Genomic DNA, 27,002 nt, shown 5'->3' on the forward strand with positions numbered 1-27,002 from the left:
GTAGTCTTTTTTAAATTGTCAGTTACTATTAAAATCTAGTGAAACGTTGATTTGATTTCCAAGCTCATGTCTGTCCCAAATGGCACACCTTTCCTTAGGCATAATGCACCGCTTTTTACCACGGCCCTGGTTGAAAGTAGTGCACTATATAGGAAATAGGGTGCCATTGGAGCCGGTGTGTGTGTGTGTAGTGGTGCTATTAACTGTTTGGTAGTGTAGTTGTGCTAGTGACTGTTTGGTAGGGTAGTGGCGCTAGTAACTCTAGTGTGTAGTGGCGCTAGTAACTCTAGTGTGTAGTGGCGCTAGTAACTCTAGTGTGTAGTGGCGCTAGTAACTCTAGTGTGTAGTGGCGCTAGTAACTCTAGTGTGTAGTGGCGCTAGTAACTCTAGTGTGTAGTGGCGCTAGTAACTCTAGTGTGTAGTGGCGCTAGTAACTCTAGTGTGTAGTGGCGCTAGTAACTCTAGTGTGTAGTGGCGCTAGTAACTCTAGTGTGTAGTGGCGCTAGTAACTCTAGTGTGTAGTGGCGCTAGTAACTCTAGTGTGTAGTGGCGCTAGTAACTCTAGTGTGTAGTGGCGCTAGTAACTCTAGTGTGTAGTGGCGCTAGTAACTCTAGTGTGTAGTGGCGCTAGTAACTCTAGTGTGTAGTGGCGCTAGTAACTCTAGTGTGTAGTGGCGCTAGTAACTCTAGTGTGTAGTGGCGCTAGTAACTCTAGTGTGTAGTGGCGCTAGTAACTCTAGTGTGTAGTGGCGCTAGTAACTCGTGTGTAGTGGCGCTAGTAACTCTAGTGTGTAGTGGCGCTAGTAACTCTAGTGTGTAGTGGCGCTAGTAACTCTAGTGTGTAGTGGCGCTAGTAACTCTAGTGTGTAGTGGCGCTAGTAACTCTAGTGTGTAGTGGCGCTAGTAACTCTAGTGTGTAGTGGTGCTAGTAACTAGTGTGTAGTGGTGCTAGTAACTCTGTTTGGTAGTGTAGTGGTGCTAGTAACTCTGTTTGGTAGTGTAGTGGTGCTAGTAACTCTGTTTGGTAGTGTAGTGGTGCTAGTAACTGTAGTGTAGTGGTGCTAGTAACTCTGTTTGGTAGTGTAGTGGTGCTAGTAACTCTGTTTGGTAGTGGTGCTAGTAACTCTGTTTGGTAGTGTAGTGGTGCTAGTAACTCTGTTTGGTAGTGTAGTGGTGCTAGTAGCGCCAGCAGAGTGGCCTGTTCTGCAGACTACCAGGGACAGGGCTAGAGTTGTTGAGCGAGCGGAGGGCTGGTGGGGAAAACCAAACAAGCCGTTGGGCGCCTGGGCGGAGTGAAAGGACCACTGTGTTCTTCCCAAATTCCAACAGCCGCCTTTAAAAAGAAAGAAAAACATAACATTATTGCAGCTGCAACTCTGCATTCAGCCTCTACGCCTCTCCGACCCACCACCACTGCTGCACTACTCCGACCCCTGCGATAAATCGCCCTTGAGTCCACTGTGACCACTCTTTGCCAAACTTCTCAATATTTCTGTACAGCAGAGGGCGTGGGTTAGAAGAGAGAATGTCTCCGTATGGGGTGTCAGCACTTAGAGATGTCAGGTTGTTAAGCTTGTTTAACATCTGCGCTCGAACATCCCTCCCCGGATCAAGCCGTTCTTTAGCAGTCTCCCTCCTCCCGCCTCCTGTCAGTGTGAATGTTGGTGTGTATTGCTCCCACATGAGTAACAGCTGCAGAAGCTCGCGGTATAACGTCTCGACTGACGGTTGCTGTGAGAGGTCACGTTGAGGAAAATAAACCACCAATGAAACTAGACTTTTCTTTCTCTTTTGGATAGGTGGTTCTCCAGAGTCAGCTTCTGTACCTGCTGCAGGGAGGCCTGCTACACTGCATGTTAAATTATATTATTGGGCTGCCCAATTATGGGCAAGTAGACAATGGGTGGCGCAACCATCACAATGTATTTAATTTAAATTAGATGTCTTTTTTTTTCTTGAACATGATGGTTTGTTTTCTGCTGCGAGAACAAGGTGCCTGATTCACATAACTGACAGAAAACAAAACTAGTTTTTCACGGTGTGTAACTGTGCTGTGTGAACTGTCTTTACGATGGTTGGTCTTGGGTTTGTGTGCATCTGTAGTGTTGTAGTGTGTATCTGTAGTGTGTATCTGTAGTGTGTATCTGTAGTGTGTATCTGTAGTGTGTATCTGTAGTGTTGTAGTGTGTATCTGTTGTAGTGTGTATCTGTAGTGTTGTAGTGTGTATCTGTAGTGTGTATCAGTAGTGTGTATCAGTGTTTTCTCTCCCCCTCTCTGTAGGAACCCATCTGAAGGTGTGTCCCCAGGAATACTCATGCTGTACCTTGGAGATGGAGGAGAAACTGAGCCAGCAGAGCCACTCAGACCTGAAGGCCCCCGTCTCCCAGCTCAGCACCAACCTACAGAGCACCTTCAAACAGAGGCACAGCCACTTTGACCGTAAGGGAGAGATCGAAATGCATGCACACACGCTCTCACACACACACCCCCCTCTACCTTCCTACTGTATCAGTCCATCTATGTCCCACTGCTAGGCAGCATGGCGTCCTGTTCCAGTCCCCAGAGCAGCAGTGCATGTGGAGTGTTGGCTTTGACCGACACTCCCACCTGCCCGTGCACTGGCTGCCTGCAGCAGACACCCATTCTCTGTTGGCCGGTCCACCTGTCTCTCAATGTCTGTCATTGCCCTTCTCTGGCCAATTCCCTCTTGCCCTACGCTCTGGGGAGAAAGAGAGGCATGCATGCTCCCAGACAGACCACACACCCAGAGCCAGTCTTCTTTCCCTTAAAACCCTTCCTGTTCTCGCTCTGTGTGTGTGTGTGTGTAAAAATATCTGGATCAGGTTTACCGTGATTGCTCTACTGTGTGGAGAGGCGGTGCATGGGAACATGTGACAGTGCTCAGTCACTGAGGAAGGGCAGTGGGACAGTTTGGCCCCTGAGACCTCCTGTCCCCCATCGAACCCCATCACCACTCTGGCTATTGCCTCTGCTGGTTGATGAGGGGCTGTAGATGCAGGCTAGAGGATACCTGGTCGGACACACTTTCATGGACCCACAGTACCAAGCCCTCAAATGAGTTCTGCTGCACGGCTGGAAAGAGAGGGAGAAGTCCATTTTGGCAAAGTTCTGAAAAGGATAGAATTTACCTGATTTTATTTTAGGCTCCATAGTGAGATGGAGTGTTGGGACATAAATGAATATTTCAAGTATGTATTGTACATAAAATCCAGCAGCATGACATCCTGCATCCCACTGCTGGCTTGCCTCTGAAGCTAAGCAGGGTTGGTCCTGGATGTGAGACCAGATGCTGCTGGAAGTGGTGTTGGAGTTCCTGTAGGGGGCACTCTTCCCTCTGGTCTAAGGAGATCCCAATGCCCCAGGGCAGTGAAGGGGACATTGCACTGCACAGGGTGCCGTCTTTCAGATCGGATGTTAAAACGGGTGTCCTGACTCTCTGATCACTAAAGATCCCATGGCACTTATCGTAAGAGTAGGGGTTTGGGTGTTAACCCCGGTGTCCTGGCTAAATTCCCAATCTGGCCACCTAATCAGCCCCAGCTTCCAATTGCCCCCCCGTAACTCTTCCCCGGGTCGTTGCTGTAAATGAGTGTGTGCGGGATAGTCGGTAACAGGGAGTATGTGTATTGCAGCCAGATGTGAACAAGAATGTGACGTGTCGGAATGTGGTGGCTGCTTTAGCGCTCTCTCTATCTCTCTCTCGGTCTCTCTGTCTCTCTCGGTCGGTCTCTCTCTCTCTCTCTCGGTCGGTCGGGCTGTCTGTCTCTCTCTCTCTCGGTCGGGCTGTCTGTCTCTCTCTCTCGGTTGGGCTGTCTGTCTCTCTCTCTCGGTCGGGCTGTCTGTCTCTCTCTCTCTCGGTCGGGCTGTCTGTCTCTCTCTCTCTCGGGCTGTCTGTCTCTCTCTCTCGGTCGGGCTGTCTGTCTCTCTCTCTCGGTCGGGCTGTCTGTCTCTCTCTCTCGGGTCGGGCTGTCTGTCTCTCTCTCTCTCTCGGTCGGGCTGTCTGTCTCTCTCTCTCTCGGTCGGGCTGTCTGTCTCTCTCTCTCTCGGTCTGTCTGTCTCTCTCTCGGTCTCTCTCTCTCTCTCTCGGTCTCTCTCTCTCTCTCTCGGTCTCTCTCTCTCTCTCTCGGTCTCTCTCTCTCTCTCTCTCTCTCTCTCTCTCGGTCTCTCTCTCTCGGTCTCTCTCTCTCTCGGTCTCTCTCTCTCTCTCTCTCTCTCTCTCTCTCTCTCTCTCTCGGTCTGTCTGTCTGTCTGTCTCTCTCGGTCTGTCTGTCTGTCTCTCTCGGTCTGTCTGTCTGTCTCTCTCGGTCGGTCTGTCTGTCTCTCTCGGTCGGTCTGTCTGTCTCTCTCGGTCGGTCTGTCTGTCTGTCTCTCTCGGTCGGTCTGTCTGTCTGTCTCTCTCGGTCGGTCTGTCTGTCTCTCTCTCTCGGTCGGTCTGTCTCTCTCTCTCGGTCGGTCTGTCTCTCTCTCTCGGTCGGTCTGTCTCTCTCTCTCTCGGTCGGTCTGTCTGTCTCTCTCGGTCGGTCTGTCTGTCTCTCTCGGTCGGTCTGTCTGTCTTTCTCGGTCGGTCTGTCTGTCTCTCTCGGTCGGTCTGTCTGTCTCTCTCGGTCTGTCTGTCTGTCTCTCTCGGTCGGTCTGTCTGTCTCTCTCTCTCGGTCGGTCGGTCTGTCTGTCTCTCTCGGTCGGTCGGTCTGTCTGTCTCTCTCGGTCGGTCGGTCTGTCTGTCTCTCTCTCTCGGTCGGTCTGTCTCTCTCTCTCGGTCGGTCTGTCTCTCTCTCTCTCGGTCGGTCTGTCTCTCTCTCTCTCTCGGTCTGTCTGTCTGTCTCTCTCTCTGTCTGTCTGTCTGTCTCTCTCTCTCGGTCTGTCTCTCTCTCGGTCTATGTCTGTCTCTCTCTCTCTCTCTCGGTCTATGTCGGTCAGGTTGCTCTCTCTCCCTCTCTCGGTCAGGTTGCTCTCTCCCTGGATAGGGTGTCCAGCTTAATGCACACATCTTTTGCTAATTTGCATAGTTCATAGTTTAATTCCAGCTTTCACTTCCAGCATTTTAATCAATTTATTTATTTCCTTTACTAATGTGTTATCATGTACACAGTCACATTTATTTTGTCTTAGTATGCCTCTAAGAACGGAAGATTGCAATTTTTTCAAGTCATTACTGAATTATTTAATGTAATCAAACATGAAACCTCTTAAACATTCATGGTAATTCAGAGATGTGTACTCGAGTCACGTGACTTGGACCCGAGTACGTCTCGATTTTGAGGCTTGACTTGGCAAAAAAACACTTGCCACTCGATTTTGACTTGATCATCTATGACTCGTGACTTAACTTGAACTTGAGTTGTATGACTGGAGAGACTCGATTTGTCATCTCGCGCCTTGCAAAAGTATTCATCCCCCTTGACGTTTTTCCTATTTTGTTGCATTACAACCTGTAATTTAAATGGATTTTTATTTGGATTTCATGTAATGGACATACACAAAATAGTCCAAATTGGTGAAGTGAAATGAAAACAATTAATTGTTTCAAAAAATTATAAAATATGTATTCACCCCCTTTGCTATGAAGCCCCTAAATAAGATCTGGTGCAACCAATTACCTTCAGAAGTCACATAATTAGTTAAAGTCCACCTGTGTGCAATCTAAGTGTCACATGATCTCAGTATATATACACCTGTTCTGAAGTCTGCATCACTACTAAGCAAGGGGCACCATGAAGACCAAAGAGCTCTCCAAACAGGTCAGGGACAAAGTTGTGGAGAAGTACAGATCAGGGTTGGGTTATAAAAACAATATCCGAAACTTTGAACATCCCACGGAGCACCATTTAAATCCATTATTTAAAAATGGATAGAATATGGCACCACAACAAACCTGCCAAGAGAGGGCCGCCCACCAAAACTCATGGACCAGGCAAGGAGGGCATTAATCAGAGAGGCAACAAAGAGACCAAAGATAACCCTGAAGGAGCTGCAAAGCTCCACAGCGGAGATTGGAGTATCTGTCCATAGGACCACTTTAAGCCGTACACTCCACAGAGCTGGGCTTTACGGAAGAGTGGCCAAAAAAAAGCAATTTCTTAAATAAAATATGCAAAACGTTTGGTGTTTGCCAAAAGGCATGTGGGAGACTCCCCAAACATATGTAAGAAGGTACTCTGGTCAGATGAGACTAAAATTGAGCTTTTTGGCCATCAAGGAAAACGCTATATCTGGCGCAAACCCAACACCTCATCACCCTGAGAACACCATCCCCACAGTGAAGCATGGTGGTGGCAGCATCATGCTGTGGGGATGTTTTTAATCGGCAGGGACTGGGAAACTGGTCAGAATTGAAGGAATGATGGATGGCGCTAAATACAGGGAAATTCTTGAGGGGAAACCTGTTTCAGTCTTCCAGAGATTTGAGACTGGGACGGAGGTTCACCTTCCAGCAGGACAATGACCCTAAGCATACTGCTAAAGCAACACTCGAGTGTTGTCTTGGAATGGCCTAGTCAAAGCCCAGACGTCAATCCAATTGAGAATCTGTGGTATGACTTAAAGATTACTGTACACCAGCGGAACCAATCAAACTTGAAGGAGCTAGAGCAGTTTTGTCTTGAAGAATGGGCAAAAATCCCAGTGGCTAGATGTGCCAAGCTTACAGAGACATACCCCAAGAGACTTGCAGCTGTAATTGCTGCAAAAGGTGGCTCTGCAAAGTAATGACTTTGGGGGGATGAATAGTTATGCACGCTCAAGTTCTGTTTTTCTGTCTTATTTCTTGTTTTGTTTCACAATAAAAAATATTTTGCATCTTCAAAGTGGTAGTAGGCATGTTGTGTAAATCAAATGATACAAACCCCCAAAAAATCTATTTTATTTCCAGGTTGTAAGGCAACAAAATAGGAAAAATGCCAAGGGGGGTGAATACTTTTGCAAGCCAATCTGTCCTTTTATATCGGAGTGCTGCAGGTTCTGTGCGTTCTGTTCTGTGTCTTGACCAATCAGTTTCACAGAAATCACAGATTGCGCTGTCCCATCTTGCCGTCTGGGTAAACGAAATGGTCATGTTATGTAGCCTAGTTATAGCCCATTTATTTGTGTTAGGCGAAAATGTGAAAGTGATCAAATTTGGTTTAGGCTATATTCAAACTTGGTCTGGTTACCTTGACCTTTTCAATCCAAAATGATTAACTGAAATTAATCAAACAACACAATACTGATTACGTAAATATACATACTTTTTAATTGCAGTTGCATAGGCCTATACGATGCAAACCTGCATAAAGCAATCTCAGCCCTCTGAGTTCTATTGTCCAATTGCAGTGGTTGTGTTTGTGTAAAGGAAAGTTTTATAATAATTCGTATTAACTAGTACAAGGTTGCTGCAGTTTGACTGAGTTTTTCCAGATTTTTTTTTAAACCATGTGACCAGTTTAGAAAATATCTGTATACCTAGGCGGCAGGTAGCCTAGTGGTTAAGAGCGTTCGGCCAGTAACTAAAAGGTCAATGGTTCGAATCCCCGAGCCGACTAGGTGAAAAATCTGTCGGTGTACACTTGAGCAAGGCACTTAACCCTAATTTCTCCTGTAAGTCGCTCTCGATAAGAGCATCTGCTAAATGACTTCAATGTAAATGTGGTCCCACTCCCATCATTGCCCATATACATAAATAACTTCTTACAACTACTTTTTACAACTAATTAATTACTGTCATACCCTATGAGCTGGTTAAATTACCAGATTAGGAAATGCTCCGGGCCCCAGGGAAAATAATTTGCTGGGACCTGGGGTGCCACTTCTGCATCAGGGCATCATCGGTCCCATAAACCGTTGTATTTGGTTTCAAAGACTGGTAGTGGGGGAAAAGGGATGCCGTTTGTAAAACATGTGGGTCCAAAATCACTGATGAATTGCAATGAAATTGGCATAAAACATAACCATTGACATGAGGACTCTAAACCCAAAATAAGGGACTTGTGACTTGACTCGACCTGAGCTTGCCCATTATTGCTTGGGACTTGACTCGAGACTCAAAGATTAAGACTTGTGACTTGCTTAGGACTTGCAAAATTGTGACTTGGTCCCATCTCTGGTAATTCATGGTAACCTCGTAAGCAATTCATTTAGACCCGGCGTTTATTTGAAACAGACGTTTATTTGCTGAAATTGGTGTCATTGCCTGGTTATTAAAAGAGACAGGCGGCTATTTGAGACTCAGCGTTTAATTGAAGTTTTACGGTACCTGAATTTGTCCAATAGAAACTCTTTAGTTGTTCCGTTTTGCAACTGTTTGGACTAATGATTACACCCCAATTCTCACATTGAGACGTCCAGAAGCAGCCGTTCCCTACGGACGTGTCTGCCACAGGAAGTGGCTTGCCACAGGAAGTGGCTGAGGCTCGTTGTATTTACAGTGGCTGGAGATGGTAATGATGGTGGCTAATGGTTCATCTGGAGCTGGACACACACACACAGAGACAAACACAGGAAGTGGTAGAGCAGAGTCCTCATGTGCCTGGAGTTAGGAGTCATGGCCAATTAAGTATGGGCCTAGAATAGTTCTCACTCACACACACACACACACACACACACACACACACACACACACACACACACACACATATATATCTCCCTCTGACCTGGGGTTTGGGTTTGTCCCGTTCTGTCTGTCTGGGGGAGCTAGCTATGTCTGGGATTAAGCCCTTCTGCCCCAGGACACACACATCAAGACCCATACATCTCCAGCACGGCGGTCCTAACAGCAGGAGGAGTGGAAACCCACAAGAAAAGGGAACAATTACTGTGAGAAGGAGGGTTTGGGAGGGATGTCCACTTCTCCTTATGGGAGGAAAGGGGAGGTCGGTCCGCTCCTCTCTTAGGGTGATGGATTGGCCCAACATTAGTGCTTCGTACTTCAGGGACGGGTACCGGGGAAGGGGGCGGGGGAAGAGATTCTTCCAGACCCTCTTTCTGTCTTCTCTAACAAGATTCTTGCTGTCAGGATCTACATTCAGACTCTCACACGAACACACACAGGTTAAGCAGCTATACTTCCTCATATGTCCTTAGTGTTTCCCTAAACACCATGATCCCTTTCCTCTACCCTTTCACCTACATTTTCCTGAACCCATGGCTGAGCGGCAAGCACATTTTTCTTCTGGAAAACCCTAAGGGAGTGTGTGCTGCTCCACTGCCTAGCTGTATGTCATAAACCGTTTTTAACGATGAAGCAAGATGCCTGTGTAATGCTGCTTTCGTACTAGAGGCCATAGCTTCAGCATGAGAAACCCACTCAACTTTAATCGATCTTTAAAAACTACCAGAAGTACGAACTAGAAGTGTGTTTTGTGCTACCTTGTGTTACTGACCCAGCTGTACGTCTTTGCCAGCGCAGATCTTTTGGGTGTGAAGTGGTGGTTCATTAGTATGTCTGGATAGGCGGGATGATTGGGCCTGTCCTCCCCTCCCTCATGTCTCCTTTCACTGACTTTAAACTTGTGGCAACTGACATTCCAGAGTGGGGGGTGGTGGGGGTAGAAGGACCTTTTGTTTTAATCTCTGTCAATGGAGCGTGGAGATTGGTGCCCTCTCCCCTGTCTTTGTGTGTGGGGGAGGTGAATGGAAGGGCTGCAGTGTTTCCGGTAGCCTTGGTGACACAGTGGGGATTTGGAGTTAAAAAAGCCCTCAATTTACCCCTCCCCCGCCTCATTTTTTTCCTTTTAGAGTGTCCGTCTGAAGTGGAAGTGACAGCACCGCACTTGCAGTGTGTGTGTGTGTGTGTGTGTGTGTCCTGGTGCCCGAATTCAGGAGCGTTTGGTGACTCCCTCGGAGAGAGCATGGGAACTTTACATTTCAAAGCCGGGCAGAGGGCACACAGAGAAACTGCAGCGGAACAGAAGTTTTGTGTGTACAAGGAGAAAGAGGAGAGGAGATGCTACAAAGAGAACAGAGTGAAAGGGGGGGTGTATGCTTGCGCGCATGAGAGAGAGAGAGAGGTGAAGCATTTTGCGGAGAGAGTCTGGAATTCTCATTTTCTTCAGATTAAGAAAGTGGGGGTGGCGGGGGGTTCGTGGGAGAGGGGTGCTGGATTATTTGGGGGGTGGGGGGTGTGATGGACATTCCTTAGGATGAAGTAGGTCATTGTTCCCCGTCTCTACTGAAGAGAGCCTTCTGAAGGAACTGACCAACTGAAAGCACTGGAGGGAGAGCGAGAGGGGGACAGGTCCCTATATGGAAAGGGAGGAAGAGGGGTGGGCAGTAATCCTATTGAAAATGCCTCTGAAGGACAGACCAAGAGGAGCAGGGAGAAAGGAAAACGAATGGAATGTGACAACAGAAAAATGCCATTGGTGGTCAGTCTGAAGCGGCTTGATGTGGAGAGACGTTTCTGTTGAATGGCAGTGGGTCTACAGGAAGCAGGCAATCGCCGCTCCCATACTCACTCTCTCTCTATCGCGTTCTCTCTCTCAAACTCTAACTCCTCTCATCCCCCTCTCTTTTCCTCCTTTCCAACCGCTTCTCTTCCCATGGTGTTTTTTTTCCTGCTGAGTGATTTTATGTGCTGTACTGCTGTTGGGACACTGCGCTGTACTGCTCAGAAATGTTGTGAGGGGAAACCAGTACATACAGGACAATGTTAAATGAAATAAACATCCATCTGTTTTGATCATAACCCCTCTCTGCTTTTCAACCCTATTGGCAGCTACAGGAGGACTATGTCCCAAATGGCACCCTATTCCCTATATAGTGCACTATGGGCCTTGGTCAAAAGTAGAGCACTATATAAAACCTTTTTTTTGCCTTTGGTGAACTAACACTCGCACTTTACTATTTCCCCTTACTAGCTCTGACTTTGCTGATAGCTACTTTATTTAGGGAAAATGTACTTACTATGACTGAGATCTGTGGTTGTCCCACCTAGCCATCTTAAGATGAATGCACTAACTAAGTCGCTCTGGATAAGAGCGTCTGCTAAATGACAAATGTATAGTGAATAGGGTGCCATTTGGGACTCAATCCAGGATTTCTATAGCCTAGAGCTGTGCATTTTGGGAAAGAGGGTTGTGTGCAGACCACCTAAATCTCTGTCTCTCTGGAGTACCATTCTAATGACACAGTCACAGACACGCTGCCAAAAACATTATTGAGGAGACGTTCAATCTGGTTTTGGAAATGTACAATAGGAAAGGGGGTTTCAAACTGGGGTCAGCGGCCATTCAGGGCAAATGCCCATTTGATTTAGTTATTATGTTTGAGCAGAGGAACACAGCATTAGCCATGGCAAAATGCATAGAATTGTAGGAAATTAACATATTCTTTATTTTGATGTAGCTATAACATTTTCAGACATTCTTATCCAGAGTGACTTAGTTCGTGCATTAATCTTAAGATAGCTAGGTGGGACAACCACATGTCTGTCATAGTAAGTATATTTTTCCTCAAAGTAGCAAACAGCAAAGTCAGTGCTAGTAGAAAAATGAAAAAATAGTAAAGTGCGAGTGTTAATTCACGAAAGGCAAGATTGTAAAAAAAAATGTATGCAGTGAACTGGGATTTATGTAGGTATGTTTTTAGACGCACAGATCTGAATAGAATACATAGTTTCAACCTCTGGCAGACAGAATAAATATGATATTAAGATGAGGGTTGATAAAACCTGCACCCCCTTCCGTCCACATGTTTTGGAAGATTTACAAAGCCATTATCTATCACGCTGAGAATGCTGCAAATTTCCTCAATATCAAATCACCTCATAATAATAACCTCTGTTAATATTATTTTAGGTTCACAAATATAGCCTATCATTACAAAACTGTGTTATTCAAAGTCTTAGCTATGCGCTATCGTCATACTTACACCCTCTCTTCCTCTTTCCTGTCTGCAGAGTTCTTCCGCGAGTTACTGGACAACGCGGAGCGCTCGCTCAACGACATGTTCGTGCGCACATACGGCAAGATGTACGTGCAGAACGCCGAACTATTCAAGCACTTCTTCCAGGAGCTGAAGCGCTACTACGTATCGGGCAGCGGGGCGGTCAACCTGGACTCCATGCTGTCTGACTTCTGGGAAGACCTCCTGGAGAGGATGTTCCGATTGGTCAACGTCCAGTACGAGTTCAGCGACGCCTACATGGAGTGCGTCAGCCGCCACACCGAGCAGCTAAAACCGTTTGGCGACGTGCCACGCAAGCTCCGCCTCCAGCTGACACGGGCCTTCGTGGCGGCGCGCACCTTTACCCGCGGCCTGGCGCTCATGCCCGAGGTGGTCAACAAAGTCTCCACGGTAAGAGGAGGAGAAAGAGAGAGAGAGAGGGATGTTGATAGAATTACATATGCAGTGCTTTCAGAAGGTATTCACACCCCTTGACTTTTTCAACATTTTGTTGTGTTACCGCCTGACTTTAAAATTGATTAAATTGAGATTGTGTCACTGATCTACACACAATACCCCATAATGTCAAAGTGGAATAATGTTTTTAGAAATTTACAAATTAATTAAAAATGAAAAGCTGAAATGTCTTGAGTTAAATAAGTATTCAACTCTTTTTATGACAAGCCTAAATAAGTTCAGGAGTAAACATTTGCTTAACAAGTCACATAATAAGTTGCATGGACTCACTCTGTGTGCAATAATAGTGTTTAACATGATTTTTGAATAACATCTCTGTACCCCACATATACAATTATCTGTAAGGTCCCTCAGTCGAGCAGTGAATTTCGAACAGATTCAACCACAAAGACCAGGGAGGTTTTCCAATGCCTCGCAAAGAAGGGCACCTATTGGTAGATGTGTGAAAAAAAGCAGACATTGAATTTCCCTTTTAGCATGATGAAGTTATTAATTACGCTTTGGATGGTATATCAATACACCCAGTCACTACAAAGATACAGATGTCCTTCCTAACTCAGTTGCTGGAGAGGGAAACCAACAACATTGTAGTTACTCCACAATACTAACATAATTGACAGAGTGAAAAGGAAGCCTGTACAGAATAAAAATATTCCAAAACAAGCATCCTGTTTGCAATAAGGCACTAAAATAAAACTGCAAAAAATTTTGCAAAGAAAGGAACTTTCTGTCCTGAATACAAAGCGTTATGTTTGGGGCAAATCCAACACATTACTCAGTACCACGCTTCATATTTTCAAGCATGGTGGTGGCTGCATCATGTTATGGGTATGCTTGTCATCGGCATGGACTAGGGAGTTTTTTTAGGTTAAAAAGAAACGGAATGGAGCCAAGCACAGGCTAAATCCTAAAGGGAAACCTGGTTCAGTCTTCCCAACAGACACTGGGAGACAAATTCACCTTTCAGCAGGACAATAACATAAAACACAGGCCAAATATACACTGGAGTTGCAAACCAAGACCACGCTGAATGTTCCTGAGTGGCCTAGTTACAGTTTTGACTTAAATCGGCTTCAAAATCTATGGCAAGACTTGAAAATGGCTGTCTAGCAATGATCAACAACCAACTTGACAGAACTTGAAGAATTTTTTTAATAGTAATGTGCAAATATTGTACAATCCACGTGTGCAAAGCTCTTAGACTTACCTAGAAAGACTCACAGGTGTAATCGCTACCAAAGGTGCTTCTACACAAGTATTGACTCAGGTGAATACTTATGAGATTTCTGCATTTCATTATCAATACATTTGCTAAACTTTCTAAAAACATGTTTCCACTTTGTCATTATGGGGTATAGATGGGTGAGAGGAAAAAATTATGTTATCCATTTTGAATTCAAGCTGTAAATCAACAAAATGTGGAATACGTATGAAGACTCTCTGAAGGCCCTGTATATTAGTTGCAGTATAGCATCTCTATGTGATGGGATAAGTTGGTTCAGTGTCACGTAGGGACCAGGGAGGGTGTTGAGAAGTAGCATGAAGTGCCCTTGAAAGCCTCCTGTGTAGAGAGATCTGGTCTGGTCTGGCTGTGGTTATCTGTAGCCTAGGTCAGTGTTCCCATGCACTGAACAGCTGGTTTAAACCCCTAAATATACAAACGTTCCCAGAATAACAACCTTCTGTAATGTTTGACCAGGTGTGGGGAGTTCAGGTGAACATTTCTTCCTCACCCTCGTGTGTTTTCTAACCTCTGTGGGCCCTGGTCAAAACTATTTCACTATGTAGGAAATCAGGTGACAGTTTGGGACACTGTTTGTCTGAATGAGAGTTCAAGATTCCGTAATAGTGCTGTGCTGTTTTGTTGTCTGTGGGTGTGTGTCTGTGGGGGTGTGTCTGTATGAATGAGTGTGTGAAGAGAGGGCAAGGAGCAAAACTACAGTGGCATGACAGGTTTATGGCAGTTTTGGCAGTGACTCATTCATGATAAGATACTGCACATTGGACTTTCACTATAAATCGCATTGGGATTTGAGTGATAATTTGATATTATCTTGTGTGTATAGTCTTAGTGTCCTGCCTGTCTGTCGGTTTAAGATAAGGATCAGTTCATTCACCTGACTCCTCCCTCCCTCAGGTCAGTGCGTCCCCTAGCTGTGTACGGGCAGCCATGAAGATGATGTACTGTCCCTACTGTTCTGGCCAGGTTGCCCTCAAGCCTTGTCAGAACTACTGTCTCAACGTGATGCGTGGCTGTCTGGCCAACCAGGCCGACCTCGACACCGAGTGGAACAACTTCCTGGGTAAGGGCTTCCATATCCAACAAGGAACAGCTCACTATGCTGTGTGTGTGTTTGGCTTCTGCCACGCTGTCCCTCACTGGGGTGCCACTGGTGCCTGCTACTCCCTCCCTGTGTGGCAGCTTTACTGGGCCTTACTTTGGGCCCCTTGTTAAGTCCTCTTAGGATCAAAACACTTGGACTCTGCTGTGTGCTTCCCCCTGCTGGTAGAAACAGGTGAAATCACCCCATGTTGAAAATGGCTGAAAAAATATTTTAGTGCTTCTTTAATTTCCAGAAGTATTTACTGAGGGTGTGGTTGTTTTCTTTGTGACTAACTGAGTTGTCTGATTCTCAGATGCCATGTTGAGTCTGGCTGAGAGGCTGGAGGGGCCCTTCAACTTTGAGTCTGTCATGGACCCTATTGACGTCAAGATCTCTGAGGCCATCATGAACATGCAGGAGAACAGCATGCAGGTGTCACAGAAGGTCAGTCACTTCCTGTCTTGGTGTGACTGTGTGTGTCTTCTGCATTCCCCAACCTGTGTCTGTCTGGTAGCCTGTGTCGGCCTGTCTGTCTGGTAGCCTGTGTCGGCCTGTCTGTCTGGTAGCCTGTGTCGGCATGTCTGTCTGGTAGCCTGTGTCGGCCTGTCTGTCTGGTAACGGTGTCGGCCTGTCTGTCTGGTAACGGTGTCTGCCTGTCTGTCTGGTAACGGTGTCTGTCTGTCTGTACATGCTGCTCACTCTCCTCTCCAGGTGTTTCAGGGGTGTGGTCAGCCTCAGCCAGGTAAAGGCTTCCGGTCCCGTCGCTCAGTCAAGGAGACAGGATTCACCGGTCGCTTCCGTCCCTACAGCCCCGATGCACGGCCCACCACAGCTGCTGGCACCAGCCTGGACAGATTGGTAAGTCTTCGTCAGACATCTGCCCCAACCAGCAGCATCAATACAATAGTTTTTACGTGAGAAGTAAAAGTACAAAGTCTTTCAAATGGACTTGGTATAAATGTGTGAGCTATCTCTGTTTGCATGCCTCCCTCCTTCTACCCAGACGACAGATGTGAAGAAGAAGCTGAAGCATGCTAAGAAGTTCTGGTCCACGCTGCCAGAGACTGTGTGTGTTGGGGAGAGGATCACGTCTGGGGATGACTGTTGGAACGGAACAGCAAAGAGCAGGTTAGTTTGGCAGGTTTTTTTCTCAGGTCTCTCCCTTGACACAGACACCAATCAACATTGTCTGCATCCCAAATGGGACCCTATTCCCTGTTTAGTGCACTACTTTTGACCAGGGCCCGTAGGGATGGAGCCACTCACTCTAAAGGCATAAAGTAAGGTTGCTGCAGAACGAACAGTGTGCTCGGTAGGATCTCCCCATTCACTCACACCCTTCTTCCCTAGGTACGAGTCTGTTGTTATGGGCAACGGATTGGCCAATCAGGTGTCCAACCCGGATGTGGAAGTGGACATCACAAAGCCAGACCTGGTGATTCGCAGTCAGATCGCAGTGTTAAAGGAAATGACTAGCTGGCTGAAGGCCGCCCACAGCGGCAACGACATCTCCATCGACCAAGGTGAGGATGGTAAACCCTAACAGATTAACTGACTGAGGCCCATCGCCCCATGCAGAGCCATTAACCACACCTCTCCAGAGAACTCGACTTCAGCAAGTTTGCGCCATTTTAATAGACGGTGGCTTGACAACGTCACCACAATAATGCGTGCACTACTCCGAGGTAAAAGGCTGTGTGTTGTCTTCTGAACGGTCAGATAGCTAGTAAGAAGCTGTGTTGACGTGTTTTGACTCTTGTCACGTCTATGCTAATATGGCAAAAATATTGCAAGCTAGCTAACCAACAACTGTAACAATTTACAGGTAACTGCCAAAATAAAGGAAACACTTGAGTAAATGAAGGATACAAATTATATTGAAAGCAGGTGCTTCCATACAGGTGTGGAATAACATCCCATCATGCTTAGGTTCATGTATAAAAATACTGGACAGGCCCAGTTGCCCATTATTTTTGGCTACCATGGCTGGAAGAAGATATCTGTGACTTTGATAGAGGGGTGATTGTTGGGGCATGTTTAGCAGGAGCTTCAGTGACGAAGACTGATCAATATACTGATGTAAACCATATGCCATGGCCGTCTGTCACCAGATCTCAACCCAATTGAACACTTATGGGAGATTCTGGAGCGGTGCCTGAGAGAGTGTTTTCCACCACCATCAACAAAACACCAAATGATGGAATTTCTTGTGTCGCATCCCTCCAATAGAGTTTCAGACTCTTGTAGAATCTATGCCAAGGCGCATTGAAGCTGTTCTGGTTTGTTGTGGCCCAACGCCCTATTAAGACACTTTATGTTGGTGCTTACTGGGCAAATGTAATTATGTTTTCATTAAACATTTGCAGACTAAGCCTAAACAAGTTGTCAATAATCCTTTGATTGTAAGCCCACCCTGTCTGTTTTTACCTCTTAGTTGTGCAGTGTGCACGCAATGGTTTTGTTGGTGAACACCCCACCTGTATAAATGAGAAGAATATCTAGGCCAGAATGTATTCAGTTTGATGACTAATGCCTCCCTGTGAGATAAGGAACCTTGGATGACTAATGCCTCCCTGTGAGAGAAGGAACCTTTATATGCCATTTAGAAGACACTTTTATCCAAAGCCACTTAGTCATGCGCGCATAAAGCATTTATGTCTGGGTGGTCCCGGAAAACGAACCCACTATCTTCGCGTTGCAAGCGCCATACTCTACCAACTGAGCTAGAGAGGACCACTACCTTTGGTGTTACCATTCAAAATGTCACAACAGACTTGATCAGTTCACTTTTCATCCCCGAATGCTGTTTCTAGTCCTGAGTTCATGACCCCATCAACCTGCTCTCACTTTTTGCCTCCTGCCATCCTCTCTCTCTCTCTCTCTCTGTGTTCCAGATGAGGACGGTAGCGGAGGAGAGGAGAGCGGCAGCGGATGTGCCTCTCCGTCCTGTGAGGCGGACCGGGACATCTACTTCTCCACCCCGCCCACCCCCATCAACCCCCGCGTGGTTAAGGTGGTGCACCAGGAAACGACTGGGGGAGTCCGTGTGGCACACGGGAGCATGGCTCTGGCACTCTGTGGGCTCGTCCTGGCCCTGCTCGCCCCCCACTGGAGATAAAACTGCTGAGGGAAGGAAAGGAAGAGGGCGACTGAGAGAAGGGGGAAAAACTGTCAAAGACTTTTAAAAAGACTGCCTTCAGGACCTCGGTCTGCCCGCCATCATGTGGGGGGGTGGGGGGGAGACTGGAGTTATTAATATTATAATAACTTCACTTTTAATTTTGTTTGTTTTTATAAAAATGGACATAAAGTGTACAGCGATACGATTTTCTTCTAAAATGTTCACCACTTTTTTATTTTTTTTATTTTGTCCTGATTAACTGATTGGCCCCTTGAAGCTAGGCTCTCTACCACCACAGCACCAACAGTGTTTTCAGTTCTACCATTTTATCCCATTATTCACATTTTAGTTTTTGTTGGGCGTTTGGGTCTTAGAGTTATCTCAATTGGAACCCGGGATTGTGTGTGTGCCTGTGTATGTCTGAGAGAGCTTTTCATTATAACAATACGCTCTATTCACTAATGCATTTCCCTTATCAAGATAACAACTAAGGAACAATGTAGCAAGTATTCCTGGTTTGCCAGTGTTCCTGGTTTGCCAGTCTGTATTGGTTTGTGTGTGTGTGTATGAGTGAGCGTGGTTCCTTTTTTTTTTTTTTTTTTGCTATAGTGGTTGTATCTTTAGGCTGGCCAGGGATGAATGTGGACAAAAGAACATTGAAATGGATGTCTTGGTCACATGTTGAAGCTTCAGACTGGCTCTCACAGCTGAAAGTACAAGAGACTGGTAGCTCTGCGGGAAAGCACTGAGAAGTTACAGGGCTGATGGTTTGATAGGAGATGGAACCAGCTGGCGAGGGGTTCTCTGTGCATCCATCACATCGCAAACTACACTCTAAACCAGTCCACTGAGATCATACCTCATGTGTTCTTTGAATCATTATAAACTAGCTGTGTTTAACTGTAACTTGTTGGATGGATGGGGGAAGTGTTGATGTAGGCTACAAGGGAATGCTGGAGACTTGACAGGAGGGGCTCCCCCTCCCTGGCATTCCCTGTATGGAAGGCAGAGCTGACGGGTGTCCTGGGGCAGTGAGTCTGTTCCGAGCAGACTGCACAGTCAGTCTGACATGATAAAATTAGATGATCTTGACAGGGAGTGGCTTGTATGTCCAACATCTTTCAGATATAGCAGAAAAGAGAAACCAAGACACAGTTGAGTGACTTTGTGAATTGAATCGGCGATGAGAGAAATGTGGAGACTGAGTATGATAAAATTGGAACACAGGGTTTTATGTGGAGGTAGTGTTCAAATGTTTTGGTATAAAGATATGTATTAGGTACTACAATGAATTGTACTGCTAGTTGTAGGAGCTGGTGGTCTGTGTGCACAGATTATGTTTTGGGGTGCTTGTTTGCACCCCATACAGACATTTACCTCTACTTTCATTAGATCTGTCTGACCTTCGTGTCCCTTCTTGCATCCAATATTTTCAACTGTTTGCAACAAAATTTGATATATTCTGTCTCGCATGGAAAATGAAACCTTGTAACTACTTCTTCATGATCATGAAAATAATGTTTTCTGGGACTTCTCAAATCAATTAATTGTATCCATTGTCAGCAAAATTACTTGTCTCTCTCCAGACAGACCGGTGTCCCTGAGTTTGTGTTGAATTGGATGACTGACAAGCACAATATGTTTGAATTCACATCACCTAAAAGTTTCACTTCACATTATCCACTGGTTGCTCTTGTACAGTAAATTATTTAATTGCATGTTTCTTTTAAACATTTACAAACATGCATTCAAAAATATCAAAAAATACAGTATTCAGAATGTATTGATATATTGTGTAGATGAAAAGATATTCATAATTTTACAAATTAACAAGGTATTTGTATTGGTTTCAGATTTCCTATTTTACATTAGAATTCTGTAAAGAAAAAAAAATGATTTGCATGTTGCAGTTGTCTGTCAAGTCTTCTAAGGTGATTAGCTGATGTATGGTGGTGATGCCTGGACAGGGCTGTTCGCTCAAGACCCTTTTGTGCCTCTTGTGTCCCCCTGGTGCTGGACAGATTTCTGCACTAAACCCCTAATGCCCCCAAGGATTACGCCTGGCTGGCCGCCAGGACTTGGAAGGAATCCCTGAGGACATTTGGGGATTGGGGACAGGACATTGTGATGTCATACAGCAAAAACATCTATGCAGCCTGTGAAGAGGAAATATCTATGCTGCTCTTCCACACTCAATTGGCAGTCTTTTAATAATGCAGTCCCTATATTGTGCATTGTAGGCTACCACCATCTAGATATTTGCAAAGGGGTTGCGCTGTTTGTGTAATGATGGGAAAGGAAGGTGGTTTCTGTCATCAAATGATTTTTTCAATCTCAAATGGCAAATAAATGTTGTGGGGCAGTGATGGCAAATGTCTGCTTGCGGGCCATGGCAGAAGCTATTCCTGTAGGGCACTGCAGCAGGTGTGTTGGTCTAGCTTCTAGTACCATAAGGGTTCTCCTTTTATATGATCTATGGAACAACCTCAGGTGTCTGAAATGGCACCCTATTCCCAACACAGTGCACTGTGGGCCCTGGCCAAAATAAGTGCATTATATAGGGAATGGGGTGTGATTTCAGACGCAACCTGATAGATGGATATATGACGACACACCCCATCTGTCTTCGGCCCACCAGAACAGCATGGAGTCATCTTTATGAGGACTGAGGAGAGTATGGGTGTGTCCCAAATTACACCCTATTCCCCTATGGCCCCTGGTCAAAAGTAGTGCACTACATAGGGAATAGGGTGTCATTTGGGACTCATTTACGAGAGACTGAAAATAGTAAAACAAAATATGTAAATGAGCAGCCATTTTAGATGTCTCTGAAAGAGGCTGTAACAATCCATCATGTTTTTACTTCTAAGTATCTCCTAAATGTTATGAGAAAAACAAGATGAGATGTATGCTAAATTGTAAAAGAAAAGGCGTCTTAAACAGTTCCTAGTCTTGTTGAAATAAAGACTGCAGATATTTAAATGGTCTTGAATGGTTTCTTTTCAGAATCACTGACATTTACATGATGGTCCTCTAAATACTAGGTAGGTTTACCCTAAAGATGAGCTGTGTTATTAAAAAATATGCATTTCAACAAATGAACCGTTGCAACGAAGAAGCATATGCTCTTTGAAAAATGCTGATATTGTGTCCCACCCCATGTTGACTCCAATGCTTTCTACAGTTGTGTCAAGTTTGCAAGATGTCCTTTGGGTGGTGGACCATTCTTGATACACAAGGGAAACTTGAGCATGAAAAACCCAGCAGCGTTGCAAGTCTTGACACAAACCGGTGCACCTACTACCATACCCTGTTCAAAGGCACAAATATTTTGTCTTGCCCATTCACCCTCTGACTGGCACACATACACGTCTCATTTGTCTCGAGGCTTAATCCTTTAACCTGAACAAGTGGCATCAATAAGGGATCATAGATTTCACCTGGTCATTCTATATCATGGAAATAGCAGGTGTTCTTAATGTTTTGTACACAGTGTATGGTTTGTCTGTAGGACTCAAATTAAACCCATTAGACTTTTTATGAGTATTCAATCATGCACATGCCTTTCTGTGTTTAGAGACTACAGGTCCTGTCTACTCCTTCACAAAGGGGTAAATAATATGCCATTTAGCAGACGCTTTTATCCAAAGCGATTTACAGTCACGTGTGCATACATTATTACGTATGGGTGGTCCCGGGGATCGAACCCACTACCCTGGCGTTACAAGCGCCATGCTCTACCAATTGAGCTACAGAGGACCACGGTGAAGCTATGGTGCCTACTGTAACCTGCCGACACCTGTAGGCCTACATTGCATAGAAAAAGGGAAGACTGACTATTAAACAGTTTATCTGAGTATTTGCTTTTTAACCCATTGCACATTGAATAACCCAATGGTATCCGAGTACTGCAGCCTCCAAATTCAGTCAAAAGATATTACCCTGCCGAAACCCGGGCTCGAACCAGGGACCTTTACATCTTCAGTCCAACGCTCTCCCAACTGAGCTATTTCGGCGGTACTTCGATGACGACGGGAACGGTTTTTGTACTCGGGAGTCAAGATAATTCCTAAGTACAGTTCTGGCAACTGTATGACATGCTGGTGTTGTATGCATCTACAAAGTCATGAAATCATAATATCAAATCTGGGCAGCATGGTACAGATACATCTTTATGGATTGGCCAATATATACAGTCATTCATTGATTGGCTCACATCAGAGAACCTCCGCCCATGTATGCAAGTGACGTCATTCACGAACCCCAGCCAACGCAGGGGATTATGGGAGGAAAGGTTAGGGATAGGGAACATGATGATGGAAGGTGGCTCTAAACACCTAATTGTTGGTGGAAAACACAACATCCTTAACGCTTTTCGGGACATACAAGCAGACTTATGTGAGAGGTAAATGTTATCACGTTCTGTGAGAGGTAAATGTTATCACGTATGTAACACAATTATTTCGTGAAACATCAAAAGCGCTCTCTGTTTGTATGCGAATGTGGTGTGGCTAGCTAACGTTAGCCAGGCTACCGGTTCCGCTAGCCAGCCATAGCTGGCCATTGTTTTTGTTTAGTTAACGAAGTGAAAGCAATATAGCTAGAAAACAGTGTTTTCCCCCAGCCGAGGCAGGGGCCCAGTGGGGCAGACTGCTTGAGTAATGCGGTTTGGTTTCTCTCGGGAAGATGGATGAAAAGTCCACCATCCACCACCGGCTCTTGATTGCCCTGGTGATAATCTTGCTCTTTGGCGTTATTGTGCTTCAGTACGTTTGTCCTAGCTCCTATTGCCAGCTGTTGCACCTAGGATCATTGGCCTCCAACTCGGGCAGCAATGCCATCGGGTCCCAGGGTAAGGGAAACGACATTGGCCTCAGTGGACAGGACCCGTACGTCGCTGAGGACTGTGCCGTAGCCCGTTTTGTTCCCCGCTTCAATTTCACTTCTGCAGACCTCAGTCGACTCGTAGACTTCAATATCCAGGGAGATGATGTTATTGTTTTTCTACACATCCAGAAAACAGGGGGCACAACGTTTGGTCGACATTTAGTGCGTAATATTAAACTCGAGAGGCCTTGTGAGTGTCATGCTGGCCAAAAGAAATGCACCTGTTACCGGCCAGGTAAAAGGGAAAGTTGGCTTTTCTCCCGGTTTTCCACTGGCTGGAGCTGCGGTCTTCACGCGGACTGGACCGAGCTGACCAACTGCGTGCCGTCCCACATGAACACGCGCGAGCCCCCCAAGAAGCCTACAGTTCCCAGGTAAGAGTGTCACTCAGAGAAATTGATTTGAAATGAATTGTGGACAACAATTTCAGTTTGTTCAGTATCTTGTCCCTAAATTGAATGCACATCTCATATTTTATTATGTATGATCATTCAGAGACAAATGCATCCATGCTTCTGTAGGGTTGAAAGGGGATTTCTGGTCTGGTTAGGCCGGGTCAATAGCAAGCACCTCCATTGTGACTATCTCCATTGTGACTCTCTCTGTTCATCATGACCTGCAGAGAGAGGGGTGAGAACTTGGAAGACTGGAGCATATTGAGGATGCGTCCCAAATTACCCCCTATTCCCGTTTATAGTGCACTGGTTTTGATCAGAGGCCCTGTTCAAAAATAGGTCACTTTATAGGGAATAGGGTGCCATTTGTGACTTAGACTAATTGAGACCATTGCATTGGTTATTATTACAGTTATATAACAGAGGTGCTGAATTCAAAACAAATGAACTGACCTAGGGATCTGTCTCTCTGTTCTGTCTGTCTCTCTATTCTGTCTGTCTGTCTCTCTATTCTGTCTGTCTGTCTCTCTATTCTGTCTGTCTGTCTCTCTGTTCTGTCTGTCTGTTCTCTCTATTCTGTCTTACTGTCTGCTGTTCCTCAGCCGGAACTACTACTACATCACCATCCTGCGTGACCCGGTGTGGCGCTACCTGAGCGAGTGGTGGCACGTGCAGCGCGGTGCCACCTGGAAGGCCTCCCTGCATGTGTGTGACGGGCGCGCCCCCACGCTTGCCGAGCTGCCCAGCTGCTACCCCGGGGATGACTGGTCCGGCTGCTCCCTGCAGGACTTCATGGACTGCCCCTACAACCTGGCCAACAACCGGCAGGTCCGCATGCTGGCAGACCTCAGCCTAGTGGGCTGCTACAACGTCTCGGTCATGAGTGAGGATGAGCGCTGGGCTGTGTTATTAGAAAGCGCCAAGCGGAACCTGCGGGGCATGGCCTTCTTCGGCCTGACAGAGTACCAGAGGAAAACCCAGTACCTGTTTGAGAGGACCTTCCGCCTGGCGTTCATCGCCCCCTTCACCCAGCTCAATGGCACACGGGCGGCCAGCGTAGAGGTCGTGCCTGAGACACAGCTCCGGATCCACCAGCTGAACCAATGGGATGAGGAGCTGTACGAGTACGCCCGCGACCTGTTCCTCCAGCGCTTCCAGGTGTCCCGGCAGCAGGAGCGGAAACAGGCCAGAGAGAGGAGGCAGCAGGAGAGGAGGAGGCTCAGAGGGAGGCTGGGGAGGCCGGTGGCCGAGTGGCCCAGCGACAAGCCCCAGTGGACAGAGACCCAGGCTGGGGAGGCAATCACCACCCACCTACGACCACCCTCCCCAGAAAGGAAGCATCAGGAGAGGGGAGGTGGCGAGGCTGTAGAGGCTGAGGTGCAGCTGCCAGACTGGTGGGGTCTGGAGCAGAACAGCACCATGGAGGACTACATGGATAATGTGGAACAGTGGCGGTAGTAGTGAGAGGACCAAGCTGGAGAAAGAGGGAAGGGTTGACTGACTGAGACTTCTTCTTCACGTCCCTTTATGGATTTGAAAGGAAATGACTGGTATTAGAAAAATGTCTTTTTGACCATGCCTACACCAATCCAATGCTATATGTGGGTAGTAGTGAACAAATGCAGACTTCAGGAACAAGGAGATATAGGACGTACACATTCTCAAACCTCAACACTAACAGCGCACAGCTCCCTTTAGCTTGCATCCCAACCTTTAGTCCATGGCCAGTTTTCCATTTAGCAAAACGTGCTTATTTTCCTTGAATGTAATTTGTTTTTGTGTACTTCCCTAACCCACACTGTGGTCATGACATTTCTTAGAGAAAATCCCGGGCTCATCCCAATTGGCACCCTATTCCCTAATATAGTGCACTACTTTTGACTGGAACCCCGGTCAAAATCTGTGCACTATTTAGAGAATAGGGTGCCATTTGGGACAGGGACACTACCAATACCATGCCCCTCTCAATCCCAGAAGCCTTCTGAGGAAACCTTATGGTTCTCATGCAGAACTGTTGGTTAAATACCAGGTTAAAACATTGTTTCCCCGATAGTCATTTTGATATTGATGTATAAGCTAATATTTGTACTGGGTTTTGTTTCAAAGAGAATAAGCTATGCTTTTTCATTGAGATTTTTGTATTCATATTGTTTTGTCATCAATTATGTAGGTAAAGCTGTTGAATGATTTGTCAGATGACATGCAGCTCACAAATGACTGAGAAAGACGAAGTGATGTGCTAAAAAAAAATCTCACTAAATGAGATTTTTTATAATTACCTCAATCAGTAGCACACCTCTGCATTACTCACTTCTTCTTGTCCTATCCTTGTCTCCACTTTTGTATATAAAAGAAAAATAATTCACTGGTGTCATGTCTTGTAACTGATACACCATTTAGAGTGTGTTGGTATGTCCACATCCTTACTACACATGTAGCCCACACACCTGTCTCTGGTTGGTACAAATGTGTGGTCCTCTGTAGCTCAGCTGGTAGAGCACGGCGCTTGTAACGTCAAGGTAGTCCCCGGGACCACCCATACACAAAAATGTATGCACGCATGACTGTAAGTCGCTTTGGATAAAAGCGTCTGCTAAATGGCATATTATTATTATATTATTAATGTGTAGTTGCCAGCCAGGTCACGATTGGACCGTCATCATAATCCAGTGCTGTCCCTTCGTTCCCCTCTGTCTGTTGCTCCAGCAGGTGGTGCCAAATCCGTGTCACCACAACTCTCCCCTGAAAATGTAATCTCTATAGTTTCCTGTGAATCTGGTCTAGTCTAAATGTTAATCCCTGTCTGTGTAAATTATATTTTGGATTTATTAATTTATGATTGTGCATAGGAGTGACTGGATAGTAATTTTAATGTTGCACATGCTACAATAACACCACAACAATGATCCACAGTGCTCCTCTACCAGCACCATACATAGGTACTAGATTTACAAGTAGGCTTATCCTTAGTTGTGTCTGGCACATTTTTTTACAGTTGAGTCATTATCATAAATGAAAGAATATTGTGATCTAGAATAGAGGCTGTTAAGACGGTGGCTACCCTGTAATACCATTTAGGACATGAAGCTGTATACCTGAGGTTGTGGCCATGACATACGCTAAAGTAGGTTTACCAAAATGTAAAGGGTAGAGACAAAAGGACTGTACCTGAAGTGACCCATCCAGTTACCGCCCTCTTACCGCGGAAAACAAAGTCTAATAGGATTCCCCTAAAATGGAGGCAATGCGTAATACCAAACAACACTTTTCTCTTGAACTCCTCCCTTCAGCCCTCCCTCGATTTTTACCTCGCCCTCCTCTGGTCTAGCTTGTCTCTGCTTTTTATTTAGCCAGCTACCAAGTTGCGACATTTCACTTCACGCCGCTTCATCGTTTTGTTTCCCCGCATTATTTTTTTGGGATAAATGCACGACGTATCGTTTTTTAAACTGTTATCATAAATGTAAGTGATTTTATTTTTTCATCACTATTAACCTTCGCTCCAAGTATGGCGTATTCAGAATTGGTCAAATAGTTAGCTTATCGTGACATTAAAATTCATTTCGCATGCTGTAATAAGTAAGAAGACAACGTGTTGAAGACAGGATTAGGCTATTTATCAGACCTACCGAGCGTGCACAGGTAAGAACACTAATGCTTGACTGCTGTCGCAGTATACTTTCACCTGGCGTTTTGCCTTATTGATTGCGTATGTAGGTGCGTGTAAATAAACTTGTAACAACCTTGTCACAACACATCTATTCGAAGTTAGTAAATATGTATCACATGGATAGCCAACATTTGAATAAACTGTCTGCCTGTTGTTGGGTAGTTTACAATAGCATGTACAGTCAGTAGGCGAGGTTACGCATAGAATACAGAGTGATGATGTCATAACATTTGACGTCTGACAATTCTTA

At 45.7% G+C, this 27,002-nt stretch overlaps 3 protein-coding genes and 1 non-coding gene across 8 annotated transcripts in view; 3 read left to right on the top strand and 1 right to left on the bottom strand.

The window, feature by feature from the left end:
- gpc4 (glypican 4) overlaps window positions 1-20,782 on the top strand; it is a 56,821-nt gene extending 36,039 nt beyond the window's left edge. The window contains exons 2-9 of the mRNA XM_041842969.2: window positions 2,282-2,440; window positions 11,892-12,289; window positions 14,493-14,658; window positions 14,993-15,123; window positions 15,391-15,537; window positions 15,683-15,807; window positions 16,030-16,202; window positions 17,574-20,782. Of these exons, the coding sequence (XP_041698903.2) occupies window positions 2,282-2,440; window positions 11,892-12,289; window positions 14,493-14,658; window positions 14,993-15,123; window positions 15,391-15,537; window positions 15,683-15,807; window positions 16,030-16,202; window positions 17,574-17,797 (1,523 nt within the window). The 3' untranslated portion in view covers window positions 17,798-20,782. The remainder of the gene's footprint in view (window positions 1-2,281; window positions 2,441-11,891; window positions 12,290-14,492; window positions 14,659-14,992; window positions 15,124-15,390; window positions 15,538-15,682; window positions 15,808-16,029; window positions 16,203-17,573) is intronic.
- A 961-nt stretch (window positions 20,783-21,743) lies between these two features.
- trnaf-gaa lies at window positions 21,744-21,816 on the bottom strand. The gene has a single exon. It is a non-coding gene; the product is annotated as a tRNA-Phe (tRNA).
- Window positions 21,817-22,090: 274 nt separating this feature from the next.
- LOC121533599 (heparan-sulfate 6-O-sulfotransferase 2) lies at window positions 22,091-25,445 on the top strand. The gene is made up of 2 exons (XM_041839689.2): window positions 22,091-23,061; window positions 23,685-25,445. The coding sequence occupies exons 1-2, from the start codon at window positions 22,487-22,489 to the stop codon at window positions 24,538-24,540; spliced, it is 1,431 nt and encodes a 476-aa protein (XP_041695623.1). The 5' UTR covers window positions 22,091-22,486; the 3' UTR covers window positions 24,541-25,445.
- Window positions 25,446-25,774: 329 nt separating this feature from the next.
- mbnl3 (muscleblind-like splicing regulator 3) overlaps window positions 25,775-27,002 on the top strand; it is a 70,522-nt gene continuing 69,294 nt past the window's right edge. The window contains exon 1 of one of the 5 annotated variants that reach the window (XM_045226561.1): window positions 25,775-26,724. The gene's annotated coding sequence lies outside the window, so the exon portion shown is untranslated. The remainder of the gene's footprint in view (window positions 26,725-27,002) is intronic. The other 4 variants (XM_045226550.1, XM_045226524.1, XM_045226553.1 and 1 more) reach the window with 4 other exon arrangements.

The sequence above is a fragment of the Coregonus clupeaformis genome, chromosome 2 (genome assembly GCF_020615455.1).
Source record: "Coregonus clupeaformis isolate EN_2021a chromosome 2, ASM2061545v1, whole genome shotgun sequence".
NCBI lineage: Eukaryota > Metazoa > Chordata > Actinopteri > Salmoniformes > Salmonidae > Coregonus > Coregonus clupeaformis.

What these genes read in the sequence shown, in the direction of transcription:
- LOC121533599 (XM_041839689.2), top strand. Translation starts at nt 22,487, where the DNA reads ATGGATGAAAAGTCCACCATCCACCACCGGCTCTTGATTGCCCTGGTG. An exon ending in AAGAAGCCTACAGTTCCCAG is followed by an intron (nt 23,062 to 23,684) that starts GTAAGAGTGTCA and finishes GCTGTTCCTCAG; the next exon opens with CCGGAACTACTACTACATCA.